General features: G+C 44.2%; 1 protein-coding gene across 5 annotated transcripts in view; it reads right to left on the bottom strand.

Moving 5' to 3' along the window:
* Nucleotides 1-6,051: 6,051 nt before the first annotated feature.
* Nucleotides 6,052-24,927, bottom strand: part of Hsd17b11 (hydroxysteroid (17-beta) dehydrogenase 11) — a 49,924-nt gene continuing 31,048 nt past the window's right edge. For 4 of the 5 annotated variants that reach the window (XM_006250629.5, XM_063272893.1, XM_063272894.1 and 1 more), the window contains exons 5-8: nucleotides 24,610-24,716; nucleotides 18,145-18,282; nucleotides 8,442-8,558; nucleotides 6,052-6,784 (exon numbers count right to left, since the gene is read on the bottom strand). In XM_006250629.5, the coding sequence (XP_006250691.1) occupies nucleotides 6,700-6,784; nucleotides 8,442-8,558; nucleotides 18,145-18,282; nucleotides 24,610-24,716 (447 nt within the window). In that variant the 3' untranslated portion in view covers nucleotides 6,052-6,699. The remainder of the gene's footprint in view (nucleotides 6,785-8,441; nucleotides 8,559-18,144; nucleotides 18,283-24,609; nucleotides 24,717-24,927) is intronic. The other variant, NM_001004209.1, reaches the window with a different exon arrangement.

Raw genomic sequence — 24,927 nt, 5'->3', positions numbered from 1 at the left:
GAGATTATTGTGTGATGTGTTCTTTCATGTGGCGACTTAATTGAGTTCAAGATAGTGTACGGTGGGAGCTGGGGATTTAGCTCAGTGGTAGAGCGCTTACCTAGGAAGCACAAGGCCCTGGGTTCGGTCCCCAGCTCCGAAAAAAAAGAACAAAAAAAAAAAAAAAGATAGTGTACGGTGGCTGGAGGCACAGGGCCAGCCACGGAATTGGGCTGTGTATGCCTAGCATGGTGGCAACCAGCCAAGAGAGCTGTAAGGGTTGGGCAGCTTGACAGCGTGCCGCGATGGAATGGCTCTCGGATAGCAGGTCAGAAAGTAGAAGGGGGCAGCGTGAAGCTGCTGAGATAAATTAGAGTTAGTTCCAATGGCCCTCCAGAGCCAGGACTAGCAAGAGAGTGCAACTGCCAGGGTAGCATGGGAACTGGTTCTGCAGTTTTTTATTTTTTTTACCAAAACAAGACCCTCAAGCTATCACATTGGAACTGGTTCCAAACTGTGTTCTTTTGGGGTTGATGAACGCTTCCTAGCATAATAGTAGCCAGATAAACCACACGTGTTCTGACTTCCTTTATATGAGGTACCTAAGGTAGTCAGATATATAGAGACAGCCACCACCCCCACAACCACAGCTCTGTCTGCTGTATGAAGCTGGTTGCCTTGGCACTCGCCTGTAATTGCAGCCTTCAGGATGTGCAACAGGCCTGGTTGCACAATGAGATTCTGTACCTTGGCACACAAACTTGCCAGCAAAGTCAGTTATAAACGAAGCAAAAAGGAACGAAATGAAAAAGCGCGCGCGCGCGCGCACACACACACACACACATGCATGTAGACACAAGAAAATTTGCAAGTAGTCAAAGGTTATAGAAATCAAATAGTGATGGTTTGAATTTATTAAGCACATGGTGAGCTGATTTAAGGGGATTTTTACACATACATTTATTTACTCCTCACAATGTGTTTGGTGAGATACTATTAAAATCTGTACTGGGGTCTGGGGAGATGGATCAGGGGTCAAGAGTGTATACGGTTCTTGAAGAGGAACTGAGTTCAGTTGCCAGCACCCATGTCTGGCAGCTCATAGCTACCTCTGACTCAAGCGCCAGGGTGAGCCGATGTCTCTGTCCTCCTTAGGCGCCTGTCCGTACTCATAAGTGAACACAAGTTTACACAACTTAAAGACTGTTAAAAAAATCTTTAAATTTTTCAGGAATAGGCAGGTGTGGTGGTATACATCTCTAATCCCAGCACTAGAGATGCGGAAAGAGCAGATTGTGAGTTCAAGGACAGCCTGGTTTACCTACTGAGTGCCAGGCTACCTGGAATAACACAGAGAGATCCTGTTTCAAATAAAGCACCACCACTGCCTTCTACTATATACTTCGGGGCTGGAGGGCTGGCTCGGATACTGAGTACCTGCTGCTCTTCCAGTGGACCTGAGTTCAGTCCTCCAGTAGACCTGAGTTTCTAGCACCCACCTTTGACAACTTACAACTCCAGCTGGAACTGGAACTCCAGCTCCAGGGCATCTGACACCTTCTCTTGTCCCTGCTACGAGCACATGAACACACATGGCATAAACACACACAAACACATAAGCAAAAAGAATAAGTCTTTTTAAAAAAATCTGCAGTCGCTACACAGATGGCCCAGGGGCTAAGTGTTTATTGCCCTTGCAAATGACCTGGATTCAGCTTCCAGCACCCATATCGGGCAGCTCAAAAACTTCTTTAATTACCGCTCCAGGGAATTCGGTGTCCTTCTCCAGCCTCCTTAGACACCTGCACACACAAGTTGCTCACAAACTCACACAGCACACACATAAGTAATCCTCGTTTGGAAACAATGAAACTGAAGTTGGCTTGGGAGGCAGCTGGCTGGAAGCAAGCTCCTAAGCCAAGAGAGTTTGAATGCAGGAGCTGGTTCCAAGGCTCCAATTTTACCTTAACCTGTGCCTCTGGATTAGAGTTACTTTTGTTCCTCAGGGAATGCTTTGAGATATTTTTGGTTGCCACAGAGCAGGTATGCTACCAACATGAAATCAGCCTTTTGACACTGGAAAATGGCACTGGCCATCTACAGATCACACCCTTGAGAACCACTTGAGCAAGCTATTAAGCAGATCACAAAGATCTCACCATGTGTGAAGTTTAGGGTTTTGTGTTGGTCAGACGAGGTCTAAAGGTGGAGGGTGAGCTAGGCTGGGCATGTGCCTGAACACCCAGCAGTGCACAGCACCGGAATGAAGCTAAGACCTATATGCAGGTCAGCATGGAGGTTTACAGAGTTCACAGAACGCTCAAACATTAACGCAGTTTAGGGCAGACCCTGGACTGAGCTTCTGTGCTCAGTCTGCCTCGGGCTTCGTGTGTAACAGATACCGTCCAAGTTCACACATTCTCACCGGCTACAGAAAGGCAGCCTTAGGTCTACAGCAGGACCCGTATGTGACTTCTAGAGGACACTCGATACCCAAGAATCGAGAAACACCAAGAAGAGTGCAAAGCAGTAGTGTTTTTCTCAAATAGCTGGGATGTTAGTCAGTTTGTGAGAGAAATCAGAGACATCGGCAGGTCAACTTTTTTCTCTGGACCAGAACATTCATGTTCTTCAGGCACAGGATTTCTACCCGATAGAAACAGACCTATCTCCTGATTAAAAAAACTATCCTTTTGTGTGTGTGTGTGTGTGTGTGTGTGTGTGTGTGTGTGTATGTGTGTGTGTGTGTGTGTGTGTGATGTGTGTTTTGTGTGTGTTTGTGTGTTTTGTGTGTGTGTACGTATTTTGTGTGTTTTGTGTGTGTTTGTGCGTGTGTGTTCTGTGTGTGTTTGTGTGTGTTTTGTGTGTGTATATGTGTTTTGTGTGTGTGTTTTGTGTGTATATGTTTTGTGTGTGTTTTGTGTGTATGTGTTTTGTGTGTATGTGTTTTGTGTGTTTTGTGTGTATGTGTTTTGTGTGTGTTGTGTGTATGTGTTTTGTGTGTGTGTATGTGTGTATGTGTTTTGTGTGTGTGTATGTGTGTGTGTATGTGTGTGTGTTTTGTGTATGTGTGTTTTGTGTATGTGTGTATGTGTTTTGTGTGTGTGTGTGTGTGTTTTGTGTGTGTATGTGTGTTTTGTGTGTATGTTGTGTGTGTTTTGTGCATGTGTATGTGTTTTGTGTGTGTGTTTTGTGTGTGTGTATGTGTGTTTTGTGTGTGTTGTGTGTGTTTTGTGCGTGTGTGTTTTGTGCGTGTGTGTGTGTATATGTGTGTGTGTTTTGTGTGTGTGTGTGTGTATGTGTGTTTTGTTTGTTTGGAGATAGAATCTAGCTCTGTAGCTCATTCCGGCCCCAAACTCATGATTTTTCTGCTCCAGTCTTCCTGGGATTGAGGGCACACACCTTTGTTACTGTATCAGTAACAAATGTTCATTGCAAGTTTAGTCTGTCCGTGACTTAGATCAATTGTTTGCTTCTGACATGAGTTTGGAAACTTACACGCCAATTTTTTCATAGCACATCTCAGGGCAAGTTATCCTCTGTAAAATTTCCAAACTAAGCTAGAACCATTTCCATAGTTGGAATCTTATTCAATGGAAATACTCGCTAGTATCCGGACTTGTCTTGGGCACTTGTTCAAAGTCTCATTCTGGTAGGAAACACCACGGAGGCCGAGAAAGTGCTACCTCTCACTTGCTTTCTCCCTGGTTGACTAGGAAGACTAAGTCAGTACTTTATAGGTAGACACTGAAGCTCATGCCCATCCAGTTTGTGCTGGGCTGTGCACTGTTCTCAGAAATGCTGGCCCCTAACACTGTACAGGAGGAGACCTCTAAGTGAACGGCTCACCTCCCTAACTCTGCAAGGGTGGCAGAGTAAAACAAGCCAAAACCAACTCCCTCACTGAGCGGCTGTGGTAGCTGTAAGGAAAATAAGCATTCTTATCTATTCTGAGGAAGAATTTGTCATCCGAGAGGATGAAGAGCGCTCCCTTGCTAGCCTGTGCTTCTTTTCGTTTCGGGATATCTCAAGTCACGGCAAAGAGATCAGGCAGTACTCTTCAGGTGGGGGAGCTCAGCGCCTTTCGCCTGAAGGCATTCTAGGGAAGGCAATTTTCTTCCCATCCTCAACTTCTAGTTGCTGAGATTTCAAATATCTTTTTGAATTCCTAAGAATCTTTGAATCGCAGTGGAGATAGAGGACGTTTAAGGCAATAAGCTGGTTCTTGGTTCACTGAGGTTATGTGGTTGAAGATCGGCAAACTTGAGATCAAATCCTGAGAATTTGGGCTTTTAGGTAAGCTGTTCCCTGGGCTATACCGTTGGCTCATCTATAATGGAGACGAGGGTATCTACTACACTGCTTTGCTCATTGTCACCTCCCCCGGGAAAGCAAGGGCTCTACTGAGTCATCCCCCCAAGAAGAGGCTGTTTATAACTCTTGTCATGATTGTTGCACATGTGCACACACAGAGACACACACAGGCACAGACAGACACACAGGCACAGACAGACACACCGACAGACACAAAGACAGACACACAGACACACACACACTCGTCGTCGTCGTCGTCGTCGTCGTCGTCATCATCATCATCATCATCATCATCATCTTTAGCCATTAGCTAAATCAGTGCTTAGGGTCCATTTTAAAGCTTTTCCTTGGCCTGCCTTCCCAGTCTTTTTAATCCAAGACCAGCTCATCTACTGTTTCTGACCCGTGGTGAGATTAAACACGAAGGCAGAGGGCTGGTTGGTAGAGCTGTTCTCCTTGTGATGGTCACGAAACAGGACACCTTGGCCCTTCAGTACCCCTTTCTGCCCCATCTTAGGCTATCAGGGTGGGCATTCCTTTCACAGTTACTGCCTGGAAGGAACGACCTCACTGGCACACCCAGTACTGTGCATTGCTAACTCTCCAGGCGTTCCTTAGTCCATGTAGACTGACAGTCGGGTTATTCAGCACACATCAAAGGTTGCCCAGTGCAGAGCCACAAGCTCCCAAGACAGTTGTCTCTCAGCCTTTCTCAGTTCTTGGATAGGGGGTAATCCTTAGAGGTGGATGTTCCCATCCAACCAGTGAGAGGTAGCTAGCTTTCAGGTGAGGATTAACTTCAAACAGCATTCAATAAGCGGCAGGCTGAAACCCACTGTTCCTGAGTTAGAGCAAGCCTTTTTAAAAACGCAGAGGGAAACCATCGGAAGCCCCGCCCATCCTGGATACATTTATCATCCCTGCAGAGTGGGGCTCTAGGCTCAGAACTGCTCTTCTGGGTTCTTGGGGCTGCTGCTGTATCCTCAGATAGTCCTGTCAGTTCTACTGCACAGGCGTGCTGCGAGATTAGCAGTGATTCTCTCTCTCTCTCTCTCTCTCTCTCTCTCTCTCTCTCTGTGTGTGTGTGTGTGTGTGTCTGTGTGTCTAAACATTCAGTAAACAAGATGAGTTCCCATTTTCCTGGTTTCATATGCAAACAAACAGTGCTCATTTTGTATACTGGTCACTGCTAAAACTCACCCTTGTGTTAATTTCCGATGAGTGTTTTGGAAGCCGAAAGCATGCTGAGTGGGAACAGGGAAATGTTGTTTGTATACTGAGTGACCTAGGGAGTTCTCTTACCAAAGTTTCTGGAGGCTTTCACCAGACCTGCTACACTGGCAACCGAGGTTAGCAGGCTGGTACGCGTATGCGTAAGCCAAATGCACAAAGCTGCCGGAAGGCGACAGAAGCTATGTACCAGGCTCTTCACCTCCAAGCATCATTTCCTTTTAAAAACAGGGTCCCAGGTATCCTGGGCTCCAACCACTACATAGCTGAGTGTGACCTTGAACTGTCCCCTGTCCCCAGCTCCATCCAGATTGAGGAGTAGCTTGAGCTTCTCAGGTTAGCACGCTACCAACTGAGCTCTATGCCTACGTCGTCTTCTGAGGTAGTCTCACTTTCAACATGAAGTCCCGCCTCACTGAACCTCACATCCAAGAAATTTCTGGAAGGAGGTAGAGATAGAGAGAGGGAGGAAGGGAGGGAAGGAGGAAGGGGAGAGAGAGAGAGAGAGAGAGAGAGAGAGAGAGAGACTTTATCAAGTTAATGATTTTCCTTTTATTTAGAGGTCAAGCCATGGTCTCTTTGCAGCAGATAGAGACACTGAGCATGAGTTTTGGTCCATTTATTATTTCCACCTGTCCACCTGTCCATCTGTCCCCAGCCCGAAATCTCACAGACACTTTTACTTCAAGCTACCTTGGGCCGGCGTCTCAGGAAACAGCGCTGATACATGGGACGGAATGTTTCAGAGCACATGACACCGCTGTGAAATGACACTAGACTCAGTCCTTCATTCTACCCGGGGAGGTTAAGGTTTCTAACGTTATACGGGACGGAGCGGAGAGTGTGAATCGAACAAACTAAAGTACAGTTACAGATACCATAAGTAAAAAGTGACAGTTCAAGTTCTGATAACCCGGTGGTGAGCTACAGTATCTGGGGAAATCGCTATCACGAGGCCAATCGTCCCTGCCCCTTCTTCATAGGAGCAACTTCCTTAGGGCTGTTTGGGTCCATGACAGGAAACTGGCTTTCATGGAAATGGTCACAGCTTCAAGGGGAGGCAATGAAGAGACAAGATAAAGAGAAAACATTAAAAACATCAGAATTTGGATTAATATTTGGTGAGATCAACTTGAATCCAGTGATTCAGCTTTCAGGAAAACCAGGCGGTCTGCGTCATTTATCTTTGTAGCCAACAACAGCATCGAACTTAACGTTGATCCTGCGCTTTAGAACGTCCAGGAATCTCTCAGGAAACACCCTAGAGGAGACAGGTAAGCAGACCAGGGAAAGGGACACTAAGTACATCTGCAAAGCACGTTCATTTACGATGCTTAATATTTAATCTCTGATGTGTCAGATTCATTACGGACATGAGTATGAATCTTAACTTGCACTTAATTTTTTCCATTTAAATTTACTTCTTTGTAAATGAGGAACGGGGGGGGGGGTTTAACCTTCTCTAGGGTAGGACCAGTATCTTTTAAATATACAAATATCTTTCTTTAGGTCCCAAGTACCTTTTAAATATACACACATGTGCATTTATTTATTTTTGTGAAATAAAAATACTTCATTCTTTTTTCCCAAAAGATCTCAGAGTGGAGTTATACAAAACTGAATAGTCGAGACACTAAAGGATTAAAAAAAAACCTGGGAAGAAAGTAAAATTCAGAGCTAATGTGTTGCTTTCTCTTTCCAGAGAAGGGGAACCATTAATTAAAATGCAGGCAGTGTCCTCTGGTGTTTGATCATAATGTTGAACCAATTAATTGACCTTTGCATTCAAATTTCTCGCATATATATGAAAAGGTTTATGCCCAGCCACTCTTGCGAACAATCTCCAAGTTAGTATAAAAAGTTTCTGAACAGTGACAGGCATGAAGCCACCTCATTTTTCTTTCCCTGTGGACTAACGTTCAAAAGCCTTTCACAGTCCAGGGAGAGAGAGAGAGAGAGAGAGAGAGAGAGAGAGAGAGAGAGAGAGAGAGAGAGAGAGAGAGAGAGATAGATACAGATAGAACATGGAATACTAGGTTAGTGTGACAACACACAGCGATCTACTAGGCCGTATTCAGGGTGGGTTTGGAAACTCCTCACCCATCAACGTAAGAGCAGTTACAACGGCAATGGTGGCTTACAACGGCTCAAGGCTCCCAGGGAGCCTAGGGAGCACTTTAGATTTTTTAATAAAAGATTTCTTTATTTTTCTTTTATGATGAGTGTTTTATACGTGTTTAAGTGCACTGCGTGTGCGCATGGTGTCGTCTGAGGCCAGAAGAAGATGCCAGACCCCCCTGGAACTGGAGCTATAGACATTAGTGAGCCTCCATGTTGGGGACTGAGCTGTAAGAGCAGTCAGTACTCTTAACCACTGAGCCATTTCTCTAGCCCTTCCCTTGAGCTTTTTTTACCTAAACCCTAGGGCTTTTGAGCAGAAGGTGATAAAATGCTTGTTATAACTTAAATCTCTCAAGTTTTATTTTTTAATTAATTTTTAGTTCCATGATTCTTAAAATACGATTGTTTTGGAACAGATGTTGGTAGTAGTTACCTGTTAAAATACAAATTTCTGAGTCAGGATTCAAATGTCCTGTATTAAAATCTACGACGATAACCTTGGTCTCCTCCCAAATCTTACCATGATTCTACTATCAAAATACTTTAAAGACATTCTTGTTCACGGATAAGGCACATAAATTTCTTTGGAAACAAAACCAACAAACCTTAAAAACTCGTGGGTATGTTCCAGTGGCTATTCTAATGGTCCTTAATGATCGGTACCTTCAGTTTTAAAATCTGATAGACTCTCGGCCTATTATTTTTCGCTGGCTTGCTCCATACAACCACACGTTATGAACTGAGGTCAAGTCTAATACGAGCATGTTGACTCCCGGTGCAGACGAACCCACCGTTACCTTTCCAATACTGTCAAAAGCGCTATAGAGCCCGGGACGAAGATCATCTTCTGGTTAGTGAGGATCCCGTGCATGAGATGCTCTACCACCTCCTCAGGTTCCAGGGTGGGCCCTAAACTGAAACAGACACAGGCTTTAGACGCCAGGTATCTCGCTGAAGCGGGACCTCCGTGTTGAACACACAGGATTACTGTGCGGCTTGAGCCTTAACTCATCAAGGCAGCTGACCCCAACCCAGGCTCTCAGTAAGGCACACGGTCCCACTAACACCAGCCACCCTATTTAATGCATGTTATGCACCACACGCACATTAAGCCCTCCACAAAGGTGCTCTCGCTGAAGCTTTACAAGGACCTAATGCCAGAGAGAACAGAATCCTGAAGCTGACGGTTAGGAGATGGCTAGTTAAAACAGAGCTGACAAGTTCACTTTTAAAACTTCAGGCGTCTTGGGGATTAGTAGAATTTTGACATGCGATCGTATATTAAGTAGCTTTACTGGACGATGTCTAGCGTGTCAGGGGGATGGGCATGTGGCCTGTGTGCCTGGCTCCAGGTCCTCAATGTCCATACAGAAGCTCTGTTTCTCAATGGCTCTTGATTTCCCTTCCAGCCGCCTTCTCTGATCTGTGCCCATCTTCCCTGTGAGGCAACACGACAAGCAAGGGGCCTCTCAACGCGGCTTTTAACAATGTAGGCACGGTAGTGAGTCCACCTAGGAGAGGCTGTGTGAGAGCTGGTCTTCGGTTTTATAAAGGGCTGTATAACCACAGACTCACTAAGTATGCTCATACCCCCAACGAGTGAAGATGGAATTGACATGGGATCGGTGCAAAGAAATGAGAATAATGGAAGGAGTTACGAATAGTTCATTCGGAAAGAACAATTATTTCACTGTGAAATAAAACTGAGAAGAATGTAGCATTCTACTTAAAAGTGAGCACAATAATAGGACACAGAAAGGAGATTTTAGTCTAGCCATACACTACGTAATTCTTCATTCTTAGCATATATAAGCATGTGTTAGAACACTGTGAACACCGTGGGACTCTGAAACAATTACATACGACACCATAGCTTGGTAGAGCACACTGTGACCCGGCACCCACCCCAGGAAGTGCACACACTAGGCTGCTACCCGCCACCAGGGGGTGCTGTAGTGACTGACTGAGCACTCCTTGATGTCCCTAAGATCAGACAACTCTGAATGAAGTGCAGTGATTCTCGAGCCTTGTGGTTTGAAAGGCTGAAAGAAAGGACTTTCAGAAAAAGTTCAGCCTCCCAAAATCCTCACGTCGATAGGAAATGCAGTCGAATTTTTAAAATGCTCACAATGGTTTTTGTACAAAGTATACATCAGTACTATGAGCCAATCATTCGGGGTCAGGAAGGAGGGTATTATGGACAAAGAGGACGACTGAGAAGGATTCCCAGGCCAAAGGATTGGGTTTGATTGGCTTATCACTCAAGCAGCTCGATCAATGGCTGGGAGCACAAATTCAACTGTTATGACCAAAACTTGAGTTTTCACTTTTGCTGTTTCTTAGCCTATGGGCACAAGGCAGCGTGTAGTGGCTCTCCCAAGGACAGACTTTCCAGTTTTGCAGAACTTTATGGTTTCCATGGTGCTAATGCTCCCTCCCATGGCAGGTTTCAGTGACCCACGGGGCATCATTTGGTGAGTACGGATGAGCACCGATACTCCTGGAATGTGACCATGGTGAAATGGGCACTCGCTCTTAGCACTTTGTACAGCTCTGCTGCAAAATCCTTGGAGCATAGCATCCATCTACCTATGCACCAGGTGAGGTAAAATAGTATGACACACACACACACACACACACACACACACGCACGCACGCACATGCACGCATGCACATGCACGTGGGCAACACATGCACTCGCACACACGCACACATGCACATGTGTGCACACACACGCACACATGCATGCACGCGTGCACACGCACACATGCACGCGCACACACGCACACAACTTCCAAGTATCAAAAGTAAAATTAAAGCTATATTTGCGTAAAAGCGAAATGTTTCAAGAGTTGGCTATGGAAAACCTAAGCGTTATCAATTACACCGAGTCTAAAAATTTAGACTAGGCTGCATTGTTTATAACACTAATGGGGCAAAGGGAGATAAATCGTTTCCAGAAGACTTTTAATGAAAACAGCTTGTTCTTGAAACACCAGGGTCTCTATGGGGGTCCCTGTGACCACCAGGACCGGCAGAATATTGATCAGCGTAAGGCAAAGAGGGAAATTCGGTTCAATACCACTTAGTTAGCCAGTGTTGGTTCAAACTCGCAGTCTGACCCCAAGTAGTTTATTGCAAGCAAATTTAAGCTCAGTGCAATTTGGAGGACTTTCCTGGTGTAATACTCTCTCTGTCCACAAGGAGGCACAATTACATCAAAGATCAATTTAGGTCCATGTCACTTCTTCCAAGATGGGCTTTAGGGGTAGACTACGGTATATTAGCGTAAGGTCCTAGGGAAGAATTGGATGTGGTCCCAGTCATAAAGATAGTATACCCATCTTTTTCCTTGAAGTCTCTGTGCTGGGCTCACAGCCATGTGTCTCTATGCCTGGTTTTATGTGGTGCCGGGGGTCAGGGTTCATGCATGTTAGGAAAGTCCTCCTCACACTCAGTCAGGTCCCTGGCCCCTGAGTACTGGCAGGGTACTTTCCTCTTTTGTCTCCAGGTTGAGAAAAAGTAAGCCTTTTGCTATGTAATAAACAGTTGGAAAAAAATCTGTGTTTTAAGTAGTAATAATTTGGCTTTTCTATTTCCCTAGTAGCAGATTTAGGGGGAAAAACGTTGTTAAGATATGAATTAGGGGCTGGGGATTTAGCTCAGTGGTAGAGCGCTTATCTAGGAAGCGCAAGGCCCTGGGTTCGGTCCCCAGCTCCGAAAAAAAGAACCAAAAAAAAAAAAAGATATGAATTAAATATAATCGCACAGAGTTTTTAAAGCTAAAAAAAATCAATAAAAGAGAGGAAGAAGAAACAAACGGCTTCAGGGTGTGTTCTGTGTACCAGGGACACCCCGGGACTGTGTCTGTAATAACTGACTCTTGGCAGCATGGGTGACATCACCGCTTTATGTTGGCTAAGATTCGGACAGACTGGGCTTGGTTTAGTTGGAGGAAATTCAGCATTCTGTAGAACGTGGCGGTCTTTTTTATTTTTGAAATGTTTTGATTTTTTTTTTTTTTGAGACAGGGTTTCTCTCTGTAGCCCTGGCTGTCCTGGAGCTAGTTCTGTAAACCAGGTTGGCCCCAAACTCAGAGATTCTTCTGCCTCTGTCTCCCAGGTGTTGAGATTACAGGCATGTACCTCCTTTTTTCTTTTCTTTTCTTTTTTAAAAAAGGATTTATTTATTTATTATATGTGAGTACATTGTAGCTGTCTTCAGACACACCAGAAGAGGGCATCAGATCCCATTACAGATGGTTGTGAACCACCATGTGGTTGCTGGGATTTGAACTCAGGACCTCTGGGAGAGCAGTCAGAGCTCTAACCACTGAGCCGTCCCTCCAGCCCTTGCGCCTCCCTTTTGTGTGGGGAGTGCGTGGCTGTGATCCCAGCACCTGAAGGAGATCCAGGAGGATCAAAGGTTAAGGTCACTGTGGGGTCCATAGAGGGTTGGAGGCTAGCCTGGGCTACACGGAACCTCTCTCAGAACAACAACGAAAAGCAGTCAGCGGGCTTCTGACCGTCTTCTGATGATGGCTGCTGCACCGAGTTTCTGTTCTCAAGTTCTAGGGAAGTGCAGAGGCTTTTCTCTTGCACTGTGTTTCTCCTGAGAGGACATGTCTTCCTCCTTGGTCTCCTAGAGCAGGGCTGGCCGACCCTGAGCCGTGGTTCAAGTCTAAAAGCTGCCTGTCTTTATGTAATTTAAGAATAGGTTTTGTATTTTAAATGGCTTAACAGTTCAGGTGGGATTATAGTACATTCTAATTTCAGTGTACGTAAGTAAAGTTTTATTCACACACATGCACACACACACACACGCGCGCACACACATGCAAACACACAGGCGCACAGACACACACGCACACACGCACACGCACACACACACACACACACACACACACACACACACACGCGTACACACACATACACGGGAACTTGAGATATAGCACTCCTGGTTTTCCTAGTGGTGTCTGTAAGTGCTGGGACTTTTTTTTTTTCTTTCTCCTAATAGGTCTCAAACTATATGAAGCTAAAACAGTCAGACTGAGAGGAGAATACACAGTTTTGACAACATGGTTGGAGAGTTTATTCCCCACTTTCAACAGTGTGTGAAACCACAAGACAGAAGACTTCACAAGTACCTGAAGTCAGCTAGACTGGCCCAGTATGGACAACGCACTCCCCTAACAGTAGCAGACAAGCTTTGCTTTCCAAGAGCATATAGAAAAATCTTCTTTACGGTGGGCCATGTTAAGGCACAAGACAAATCTTGGTAAGAACAAAAAGACTGAAATGGGAACCTAATATGTTCTGTATATGATGATATGTATAACGGAGGAAACCTAGAATGGGGCGCAGTTAGAAATCAGTAACAACGGGAAGTGGAAAGTTCACAGTCACAGGGAAGTGAGCACCATACACAGGTCACCCCTGCAATAGAGAAGAAGCCACTGGAAACCAGAAAGGCTTTGAGATGAAAAGAAGCTACACCCTAGAAAAATGTGTGACACACGGTGCTCAGAGGGGAACCCAAGGCTGGGAACATCTGCACTCAAAAGAAGAAAAATACCAGATCAAGTGATGTGAAAATCCACGTCAAGAAGCCCCAATAGTCCTCTCTTGCCATAAGGCCTACAAGCTACAACGACAGGCAGCGGGACAAGATAGCCTAAGGTGCAGTGCTGTACACTCACTTGGAGTAACCACCCACTCTCTACTCGGACTTAGGCTCGTTCAACAGGAGGGGAGTTGGGCTGGTACTGGAAACCTGGCCATCTACTGAGGGCTGGTAAAGTCATGTATCTCAGAGAACTTATAACTGCCACTTTACTAACCCATCATAGTTTGTAACTATATTCTAAATAGCTACCCTTATACCCACAGGTAAGTGTGGTCTTCACCCCTCATCAAGGAAACGTCTGTTTGTAACAGTTGCTGACCATTACAGAGATTTCAATCCATCAAGATGCAGTTAGCAAGTGAATGTTCAGAAATAACTCTATTTCTACCCAAGTTTATTTGATAAGAATAATCCTTAGATCTCAAGAACTTAATTAGGATGAATGATGATACTTATTCCCCATATACTCAGACTACAGTGACCTCTGACTTTATGGAAAGCCTGTATCCTTGCAGTGTGTTACATGTATAAACACAAGTGATAAATGATACACGAGTGACCTCAGGAGTGGATTTAAACACCAACACTAGTCTGGGACACATCATTTCAAATTCGGCCATTTAGAAGCCGTTCCAGTTTCTTCGGTGAGAAATCTGGCTCTATGTAACTGGGTCTGAGGTACCGTTCTGCTGCTCATGGGGATTAACTCTAAGCCTTAAGACGACTCATCTACGTGATTGCTAGACAGCATCTGCCCCAGCACTCTGGGTGTAAGAAAAAGACTGTACCTCAGGCTGGCCTCGAACTCATGATCCTCCTGCCTCTGCCTCCTTCAGCAAATCCTACCCCAGTGTGCTTCCCATGCTCATGGATTGGCAGGATTAATGTAGTAAAAATGGCCATTTTTGCCAAAAGCAAGCTACAGATTCAATGCAATCCCCATCAAAATTCCAACTCAATTCTTCATAGAGTTAGAAAGAGCAATTTGCAAATGCATTTGGAAGAACAAAACACCCAGGATGGCTAAAACTATCCTCAACAATAAAAGGACTTCTGGTGGAATCACTATCCCTGAACTCAAGCAGTATTACAGAGCAATAGTGATAAAAACTGCATGGTATTGGTACAAAGACAGGCAGGTAGATTAGTGGAATAGAGGACCCAGAAATGAATCCACACACCTATGGGCACTTGATCTTTGATAAAGTAGTTAAAACCATCCAGTGGAAAAAAGATAGCATTTTCAGCAAATGGTGCTAGTTCAACTGGAGGTCAGCATGTGGAAGAATGCAGATTGATCCATCCTTATCACCCTGTACAAAGCTTAACTCCAAATGGATCAATGACCTCCACATAAAACCAGATACACTCAAACTAATAGAAGAAAAAGTAGGAAAGAATCTCGAACACATGGGCACTGGGGAAAATTTCCTGAACAAAACACCAATGGCTTATGCTCAAGAATCAACAAATGGGGCCTCATAAAACTGCAAAGCTTCTGTAAGGCAAAGGACACTGTCATTAGGACAACAAACAGATTGGTAAAAGATCTTTACCAATACTACATCTGGTAGAGGGCTAATATCCAATATATACAAAGAACTCAAGAAGTCAGACCCAGAGAGCCAAATAATCCTATTAGAAATGGGGTACAGAGCTAAACAAAGAATTCACAGCTGAGGAATATCAAATGACTGAGAAGCACCTAAAGAAATGTTCAGCATCCTTAGTCATCAGGGAAATGCAAATCAAAACAACCCTGAGATTTTACCTCACACTAGTCAGAATGGCTAGGATAAAAAACTCAGGTGACAGCAGATGCTGGCAAGGATGTGGTGAATGATGAACCCTCCCCATTGTTGGTGGGATTGCAAGCTGGTACAACCACTCTGAAAATCAGCCTGGAGGTTCCTCAGAAAATTGGACATTGTACTACTTGAGGACCCAGCTATACCACTCCTGGGCATATACCCAAATGATGCTCTAACATACAACAAAGACACAAGCTCCACTATGTTCATAACAGCCTTATTTATAATAGCCAGAAGCTAGAAAGAACCCAGATGCCCTTCAACAGAGGAATGGATACAGAAAATGTGGTACATCTACACAATGGAATATTACTCAGCTATCAAAAACAATGACTTTATGAAATTCATAGGCAAATGGATGGAACTAGAAAATATCATCCTGAGTGAGGTAACCCAGGCACAAAAAAACACACTTGGTATGCACTCACTGATAAGTGGATATTAGCCCAAAAGCTCAGAATACCCAAGATACAATCCACAAACCACATGAAGCTCAAGAAGAAGGATGACCAAAGTGTGAATGCTTTAGTCCTTCTTAAAAGGGGGAACAAAAATATTCATAGGAGGGGATATGGAGACAAAGTTTGGAGCAGAGACTGAAGGAATGGCCATTCAGAGCCTGCCCCACCTGGGGATTCAGCATATATATATATCTCCACCAAACCTAGACAATATTGATGAAGCCAAGAAGTGCATGCTGACAGGAGCCTAATATAGCTGTCTCCTGAGAGGCTCAGCCAGAGCTTAACAAATACAGAGGTGGATGCTCGTAGCCAACCATTGAACTGAGAATGGGGTCCCCATTGGAGGAGTTAGAAAAAGGATTGAAAGAGCTGAAGGGGCTTACAATCCCATAAGGACAACAATACCAACCACTACCCAAAGAGTACACATGGACAGACCCATGGCTCCAGCTGCCTATGTAGTAGAGGATGGCCTTGTTGGGCACCAATGGGAGGAGAAGCCCTTAGTCCTGCCAAGGCTGGACCCCCAGTGTAGGGGAATGTCAGGGCGGGGAGGCAGGAAGGGGCGGTGGTTGGGAAGGGGGAACACTCTTATAGAAGAAGGGGGAGGGGAGGGGATAGAGGGCTTATGGAAGGGAAACCAGGAAAGGTAATAACATTTGAAATATAAATAAAAAAATCCAAATTTTAAAAAAGAAAAGAGAAGAAAAGAAAAAGACTGTACTGTGCTCAAAACAAGCAGCTCATCTCTATTTCTCCTGTGGACAATACATTTGTTCCAGCAGAGGGCGCTATTTCCCTGTTCAGCCATGTCCTGGGGCAGGGTTAAAACAGCAATCGCTTTAAAATGTGATACCTGGTTTCAAAAACTGAAAGATAACCTGTTTTTTTATTTTATTTTTTTAAAAATGACAATATGTCATTTCAGCATCTCGATCCTGAGATGGAGAGGAAGCACTAAGGAATATTTTGGCATGCCTGCTCTTGGGTTTAATGAACAAGGCTGTTCCCCAGCCCCAGACTGACCTGTCCTTTCTTCGGGGTCAAGTTAGGGCTTTCCAGCTGACACAGAAGGAGTTAAGAACTAGCTTTCTGACCAGAGAGAGTCTTGCTTTTGGGCTTCTTGTATGCTTCTGTTTCTATAGTTGATGGAGACCTGACTCTGTTGCCTGTACTGTTGTGAAACTTAGCTGAAGACCCAGGTTTTGTCTTTTATTTTCTAACAAAATTGTAGCTTAACATAGATAATTTTGGGGCGAGGTCTCTCAACACTAAAAAGTTTTGCACAGAAAAGTTAACAACCAAGTAAAGACAGATCTGTGGCTGCAGAATGGGGCAGAAGCCTAGCTTTGCTGTCCATCCATCCAAAAGATTAATATCTAGGGTGTAAAAAGAACTAAAAAGATTAAATTTCAAGATACCAAACCCACGCAATAAATGGGTTAAAGAAGAGATATTTCTCAAAAGACAGAAGTCAAATGGTCAATAAACGTGAAAAAGGTGCTCCATTTCAGCAGCCACCGGAGAGATGAACATACACCACACTGTTATTAGTATAAACTGTGTAAGTATACACATTTTTGTAGTATGTTACAAGCTCACTGTCACTTGCATATTGCTCTGTAAAAACAGTGCTTTCAAAATGATTAATTAAAGAAACAAAACAGAAGTTTCTAGGATTAAAAAATTTAAAGAAAAACCGAAAGAGAGAACTCTTACACTACAGACGGACTTAAGACGGTTCGTGGTTTAAGCCATGGTCTTGAATCTTTACAATGGCTCTACATTCTGCACACACCGTATTTCAAATGTTGTGTGGTCTTTTCCTGGCTGATATGGGTAGATTCAGTGTGGCACGAGAGAGACCTTTCTAATACCTCACGGAACCTAAAGGCCATGGGGGAGCACTTGGGAAAACTGTATGCAGCCAATATGGAGCTCAGGGACAGGAAGGGCTATTAGATATTCGCTTTAAAATTCTGAAGCTCCCTAGAAAAGTGAGCAGATACCACGAGACAGACAAGCGCCCAAAGCAGTTGTGTGAGCTGTTAATATTATATCCAAAGACTCTGCACCCACGGAGTTGGCAGTGATTAACAGGTAAGCAGCAAGGAACTGATGAAGATGCCCCCTGCCCTGTGGTAAACCGTAAGCTGGTGCCTGGTCCGGCATTTGTCCCAAGCACTGCGGGAGACAAAGATGTGTGTACAGAGTTTGAAACCTGCTGGTCCAGGGTTGAAAAAACAAAGGAAAGATTAACCAGTCCCCTGCGACATTCAGGTCTGCATTTACAGCCATGACCCCCCTCCCCCCTCCCACCCCCTTCCCCCTCTTACCCCCTTCCCAGTCTTTCTTTCTTTGTTTCCCCACCTGTTTTCCCACAAGCATCACAAACTGAAAGCAAGGTGAACAGCATCAGGTATCAGGAGTTTCAGGGATTAATCCGTTTAGGAAGTCCACAGAGCCAGATCCACAGCAAGCACCTGCGCTGCGGTGGCGGGTGGCGTGGCGCGCTCCCAGCTCCCAGCTCCCAGCTCCCAGCTCCCAGCTCCCAGCTCCCAGCTCCCAGCTTACTCTGACCTCGCCCTGTCCCAGCTTACTTGGTGCTCGGGTTCTTGATGAAGCCGGTATTTATGAAGTTAGGGCAGAGGCAGGATGTTCGGACTCCAGTGCATCCCAAGGCAGCCAGTTCATCAGTCAAGGCTCTGTGGAAGCCAACAGCAGCAAACTTGCTAGAACTGAAAGGAAGCAGCTCACAGTGACTTCAAAAATAGTGGGGTGCGGCAGTTAGGTGAGCTCCTCCGACCAGCAGCAGGGGCGCCCCTAATCACATGCCCGGTGTAGATTTAGTGGGTCAGAGCTTAATTCCTAAGCACACGAAAGCCTCCGGCACGTGACTACGTGTTGTGTCCCTAGCCGGGTGGATTTCAGTGCACTGAAGTGAAGAACCCTGTGGAGTGTCTGCTTTGACTGTTGCTGTTGCCATAACGTCGCAGTAATCTGTTTACTATTTATTCTAAAATGGTCATGGAACTCAGGGGGAAGTTCTTTTGTAAACGTCCATTCTTCTTTAAGTCATAGCTTAATTCCTCAGAGCCCTTTCTTACCCCCACCTTCATTATATAAGGCTCTTAAGTTTTCTCGGATAGAATATTTCAGATTTGTAATGCATGCCGTGTGCCTGTGGGTGTGTGTGTGTGCACGCGCGTGTGCGTGCATGGTGGGGGTATAGTATGTGTGTATTTGGGTAAAGGCAAGACCTTAAGATTGGTGTTTTCCGTTAATGGACTTCACTTTAATTTTGGAGGCAGGGTCTCTCACTGAGCCTGTAGCTTGCCCACTGGCTACACTGCCGGGCCAGCAAGCCCCAGGGCTGCTCTTCTCTGCCACTAGAGTGCTGGGTTATAGGCATGCATTGCTGTGTTTGGGGGATCTGACCTCAGTCCCTATGTTTGTGTGGTCAGCCCAGCACTTTACTGACTGACTCATCCTGAGGTCTTTGCTTACATTTTTACTGTAGCTGGCATGACTATCCTGGTCACAAATGAGTATCCAGGGCCTTGCCTATCTCTTGCCACTTGATAGGCACCCAGTAAATACTTGTCATAAATGAATCACAGTGCAAAGCAATTCTTACAAAAACTCAGAAGTATTCTGAAACTAACTCAAATGAACTTTATTTTTCTGGGTAGCTAAATTAAAAAAGAGCTTTCCTGAAACATTAGGTCATATAGGACTCAATTCAACTACGGAAGGTATATAGTTCAGTCATTTGTTGGTATCTTATATTACTAATTTTAAAAATGTCATAAGCTACGTGTAACATAAAATTTGTCACTCCCGTGTACAGTCAAATGACATTAATTACCAGGTACTTTTATGCTTCTAAAGCTTTATGAATTAGAAATCAGATAAAGTATCTATACATTTTTGCCAATTAAGTTGTACTCTGAAAACCAGAAAGTTGCAGAAGGTTTTCTTTTGTTTTTAATATATAGATATGTTTGTTTGAGGCAGGGTTTCTCTGTGTAGCTCTGGCTGTCTGGAGCTCACTCTGCAGACCAGAGACCTTCCTGCTTCTGACTCATGGGTGCCGGGATTAAAGATGGGAGCCACGCCCTGCCCTTTTTCATTTTTTAAGCTTAGAAATATATTGAAGCTGTAAATGAAATATTGTTGGTGCAGTAGTAAGGTAGAGAGCTTCCGTCCATGAAAAACATCAGGACTGAGAGCGACGGCATCTGACGTAGGACAGAACCTGCTCACGGTTGGTCAGAGGCTTTATTTTTATTTAAGTCTCACGACTCCACCATGGAGGTATTTTTAATGAGTGTTGTTTACCGAACAGGAATCAAGGTTCGAGACATGAATTAAAGTTTGGTAGACTAAAGGAAACTAGAAGAAACCCTACAAGATAAACTGCCAACAGAGACAGACATACAGACATACTCATTTGTTAACACACAGGGTAGCATTTTCCTCCAGTATGTAATGGTCAAGTAATGTGAACATTCGTATTTTTTTCAGTTTGCCTTTCAACACACAGGCAGATTTCATCATATATAACTAAGGCTAGCAACCTTTTAAAGTCTGGATCTGAGCTTCTTTTTAAAAGTGAGATAAAATAAAACAAAATAACTACGGCTTTCTGGTTTCCAAAGCATGGTTATGCCGGCCTTTTCTGGAAGGCAGTTTGACAAGAGCACGAAGTTGAGTCAAATTCACCATGACCTACTCTTTGACTCGGTGTCATGTACAAGTGTTTACACTGAGAAATCATCAGCTGAGCTTCCAAAGATTAATGCTGGGGAAAGCTCATGAAAGTAAATAGTTGACAGCATTTAAAATGGCTGTGACGGGCAGCATTCAGATCCCCCTGCTTTGGTCACATCACGGTCATCAAGCTGCCAAATCTATACGATGATCCAAGTTGGTCTAGATCCCAGAGTCTAGAACTTGCTTGTGTGAAGGCACTTTGGGGAAATGATAGTCTTGTGACCTTGAGGTTTAAAGAGGTCAGTTGACCTGCTGGTGGCTAATCCTTACCAAGAGAGGAAAGAAGGCAGCCTGAGATTCACTCTGCACCCTTCCTGGATCTGGAGGTTTGCCCTCCCATTAACTGAGATTGTGCAAAAGTCTGAATAATTGCGTAGTGACGTGCACAGTATCGTGTCACAGGAACTGAAAGGGATGCTGGCATAAATTATTAATATGTATCGCTTAATAGCTTTAGATTCAAAAGACAGGATCATAATGCAGTTGGTCTTTCTAGGTTTTCTGTTTTAAGACAAAGTCTCACTATATCCTGAATGGTCTTGAACTTGTGACACAGCCCAGGCTGGTCTTGAACTGGCGATTTTCCTGCCTCAGTGTCCTCTCTGTAAACTTAGGACCTTGTACAGACTAGGCAAGTGCTCTGTCACTCTAGCCCTTGCTTTTGAAAGCCATCTCTCTGTACAGCTCAGACTGGCCCTGGGCTCACACAGCCTGAAACTCTCACTTGTAGCTCCCAAGTCCTGAGGTTGCAGGTGTGTACCACCAACAGTAACGACTCACGGTGGATTATTTCTCACATGTTTGTCTCTGTTTAAAGTGTCCAAAAGTTGTACCAAGTGCCTAACATGGTAATCTCTGCTTGGGGAGATTATCAATATATATATATATATATATATATATATATATATATATATATATATATTTTTTACTAAATTCTATTTTCTGATTTTTTTAAAGATTTATTTATTTATTATATATAAGTACACTGTAGCTGTCTTCAGATACTCCAGAAGAGGGCATCAGATCTCTTTACAGATGGTTGTGAGCCACCATGTGATTGCTGGGAATTGAACTCAGGACCTCTGGAAGAGTAGTCGGGCGCTCTTAACCGCTGAGCCATCTCTCCAGCCCTCTGATTTTTTTTCTTAAGTGAATCAAAAAATGCAGAAACAGCCCAGAGTTTACAGTCTCAAGTGTCTGAGGGAGGAAGGGCATGATTACATGCATCAGGGATTAGCTGAGTCACGGATAATGCCTTGGTGTGGCCTTAAGGACGCTGCTTCCCCTTGGAGTCGGTCAGGACTGAGCTCAGGTTTGGATTTTCTACTTCATGTTCCTTCTGTCTTCCAAATCCTCCATCTGTTGAAAGAGTCTGTGCCTGCCTGAACACTGAGAACTGTCCTTGTTTCTGTCTTCTGACTGTGTGTGTGTGTGTGTGTGTGTGTGTGTGTGTGTGTCTAACAAAGGACTTTGTTCTGTATTTATTGAACCACACAGAAAGCACCCCATGGGGAAGGGAATAGAGACGTTACAGAAATCTTTAAGAGTTTTACAAGGGATCAGGTCACTGGCTCCAACTGACCCAGATAACAAACATCACCGTTAATCAACCAGTGTCCGTAAGTGGATGCTTTCAACCTTTATGGTAGGTTTTAGGACGTTGGCAGCTTTCAAGAAATGCATTAGTCTGGGTCAAGGCACGGAAGAGTGAGTTAAGACCGCAGCTGTGCATTAGCTTTGGCTGCCTGAGTTGATTCCACGGGAGAGCCAAGGCAAGTAAGGCTGGTTGTTACACTGTTCTGCTAAAGGCGGGTTCAACACCTTGAGTGCACAGTAGGATAGCAGTCTTAAGTGACTGAAAGGGGTGTTATTAACTCTGGCTGTGAGGTCCAGCAAAAGGTCCAGTCTCTTAGGATGTAAGAGATTTTCAGAAGAGTTCATGGCTGTAGAGTAGGGTTGAGCTTCAGGGCCAACCTACATGTTAATGTAGGAAACCTAGGCGAGCAGACCCCCCTTTGCAATTTCACCTCAGTTCTTCATGACAGTCAGAATCGCTGTTTCTTTTGAAGTCTTCTTAAAGCAGCGTTCCGTTGTAAGCTGATGTCAATGTGCACTTTCTCTAAGTTTTCCTACACTATTTGTGACAAGATGAAATTTCTAGCTCATTGTTTTCTTTTCGAATCAACTTTGAAGTTGGGGGCGGGTGAGGAGGGTGGTAGATGTGGGAGGAGTGAGGGGGAGAAATGGGAGACTGTTCTATAATCAAAATATGTGAAATTCTCAAAAACTTAATAAAATATTACATTAAAAAAACAATGATACCTTAAAAAAAACTGAGCAAACATCCCAACTGGTCTTAAGAATTAATTTAAAAAAGTGCCACTCTTCCCCACTATGAATTCGGCTTGTCACTGTGTACTCTTCCTGTTAGTCACTGAAACTGTTCAGCTGTAACTCCGAAAGCATGATTGCTTTTTCCTGAGACAGATGATCAGTTACAGGCGATTCCACTGCTCTGACAGCTCAGGACAGTGATAGGTGGGGACTTGGTCTTCCCTTCCCTCCATCCCACAAAAAGCAACAAGAGAACATGGAGTCAGTTTCCAAGCATACTCTGGAAGCTGAGAGGTGAGGCCCTCGTGCTCTGTGTGTGTAGGGCACTGAGGGAAACTGCAGCGGTGCCCTTCTGCTACTAAACGTTCACAGGATCCGAGAATCAGTGCTGCATTCATTCATTATGATTAAGTTAGTTACTGCTATTAAACTGCTTATGTGTGAGGGAAATTAAACACACAATGCTGAGTACTTAGCCTAAGGGCTCGAGAGTCTAGCTAACGTAGTAAATGACTAGGTCAATATTTGTGCATTGTCTGGAAACATTCCTGACGTTCATAAAAAGCAGAGCGGGCACACAGGTTGTTGTAGAGTCACATGCTACAAGAGTTATGTGTGACCAAACAATATCTGCAAATGGCATTATGGGTAGATCTGGCAAATACAGAGAGATTCCATGTGTATAAAGATCAAAAGTAGGCATATTTAACCTGTGCTGTTACAAGCCAGTGTGTGGTTACCTCTGAGTGGTAACTAAGGAAATCATTAAGAGGGTTCCTGAGGTAATGTCTTTTTTTTTTTAATGGATGCATCTACTTTGAAGTAATTAATTTTCATTGTTATAAATGTGTGTTATGCTTCTAAAAACTTTACAATTAAAGGAAAGTGTCAGGGCCAGGATGTGGCTCAGGGTAGCACACTCACCTAGCATGGCCAAGGCCATAGTTGTAATTTGCAGTGCTGTGTAGACTAGGCACATTGGTACACACTTGCAGAGACTTGGGAGGTAAAAACAAAGGGTCAGGAGTTCAAGATCATCCCTGACTTGGCTATAGGAGACCCTGTCTCAAAAATAAAAAAAAAAAATGGGGAGGAATGGAGGAAGGGAGGGAGGGAGAAAAAGAGGGAGAGGGGGGCACGAAGAAAGAAGAAAAAGAAAGTAGTGTTTGCCTAGAAGCATCTAGGCTCAGGAGCTCGCTTGTCAACAATACCTGAAGGGCAGGCTTTCTGCTGGGAGACACCATAGTGTTTCTGGGAGAACTCTAGCACTGAGTAGACGCTGAGCAAAATCGGAACCAATGAAGACGCTGTGATAGGTGAGGCTCACAAATGCAGCTGGCAGCTGAGAACCAATGGGTGCCCTGCACAGCTCGGAAGTCACAGGGCTGGAGCTCAGATGGGGGTGTACCCACTGCTCTGTGCTCAGAGCTGCCTCAGATGACAGCCTCTGTCAATTTTAAAAGCCCATTCCTCTTTATAAGACACGTCACTGCCATCTTCATTGTGCACAAACATTGCTGTTGTGCTTCCTTATGGCTAGAAGGTATGGGAGACGTTTTAAGTGATTGTCTTACAAGTGATTGTTCTAGAGGGAGACTTCTAGAACAGCCCTTGACGTGAACTGAAGAGGGCTTAAGAGTTGATGATACTGCTAATCCCAGAATTTTGTGGAGGCTCTTCCTACTTGGCAACTTCAAGTATATGATCATGATGAAGAGAGTCCTCACTAGATAGGGTAAGAAAAATTAAGCACCCAAACTCAAATTATGTACATATCTGCACAGGTAACTAGAGATGTGTGTAAATATGCAGACATGTATATAGGTAGAAAGTAATTTATTTTTATGTAAGATATGTGTGCATATGATATAAAAGTTTACAAGGATATAAATTAAACTAATGAGAGATAAAGGCATACAAGTGTCAGAGTCAATGAAGGAAAAGTACTCACGTACCAGTAAGCCAGCAGGAAGGGAACGACGGTGTGCCCTGCTGCCGACGCCACGGTGACAACATGACCATGATTATTCTTCATCATGGCTGGGAGAAATGCCTTGGTGGTCTAGAAATAATTTTTATTATGAGAAATCGTGTGTTACTTCTGGTTTATAGCTCGTGAAGAATACTTTAAAAGCAAGACATACTTTCCAGACATTGTTCCTGATACAAATGAAAACCTCTGATTGCCAAGGCTGGCTTAAGACAAGGGGACAGCAAGTCACATCGGATTAACTGCAACAGACACTGGAAGTGGTGAGAACTCATCTCATTTG

The sequence above is a fragment of the Rattus norvegicus genome, chromosome 14 (assembly GCF_036323735.1).
Source record: "Rattus norvegicus strain BN/NHsdMcwi chromosome 14, GRCr8, whole genome shotgun sequence".
NCBI lineage: Eukaryota > Metazoa > Chordata > Mammalia > Rodentia > Muridae > Rattus > Rattus norvegicus.
This window is presented reverse-complemented; position numbering and strand designations above follow the sequence as displayed.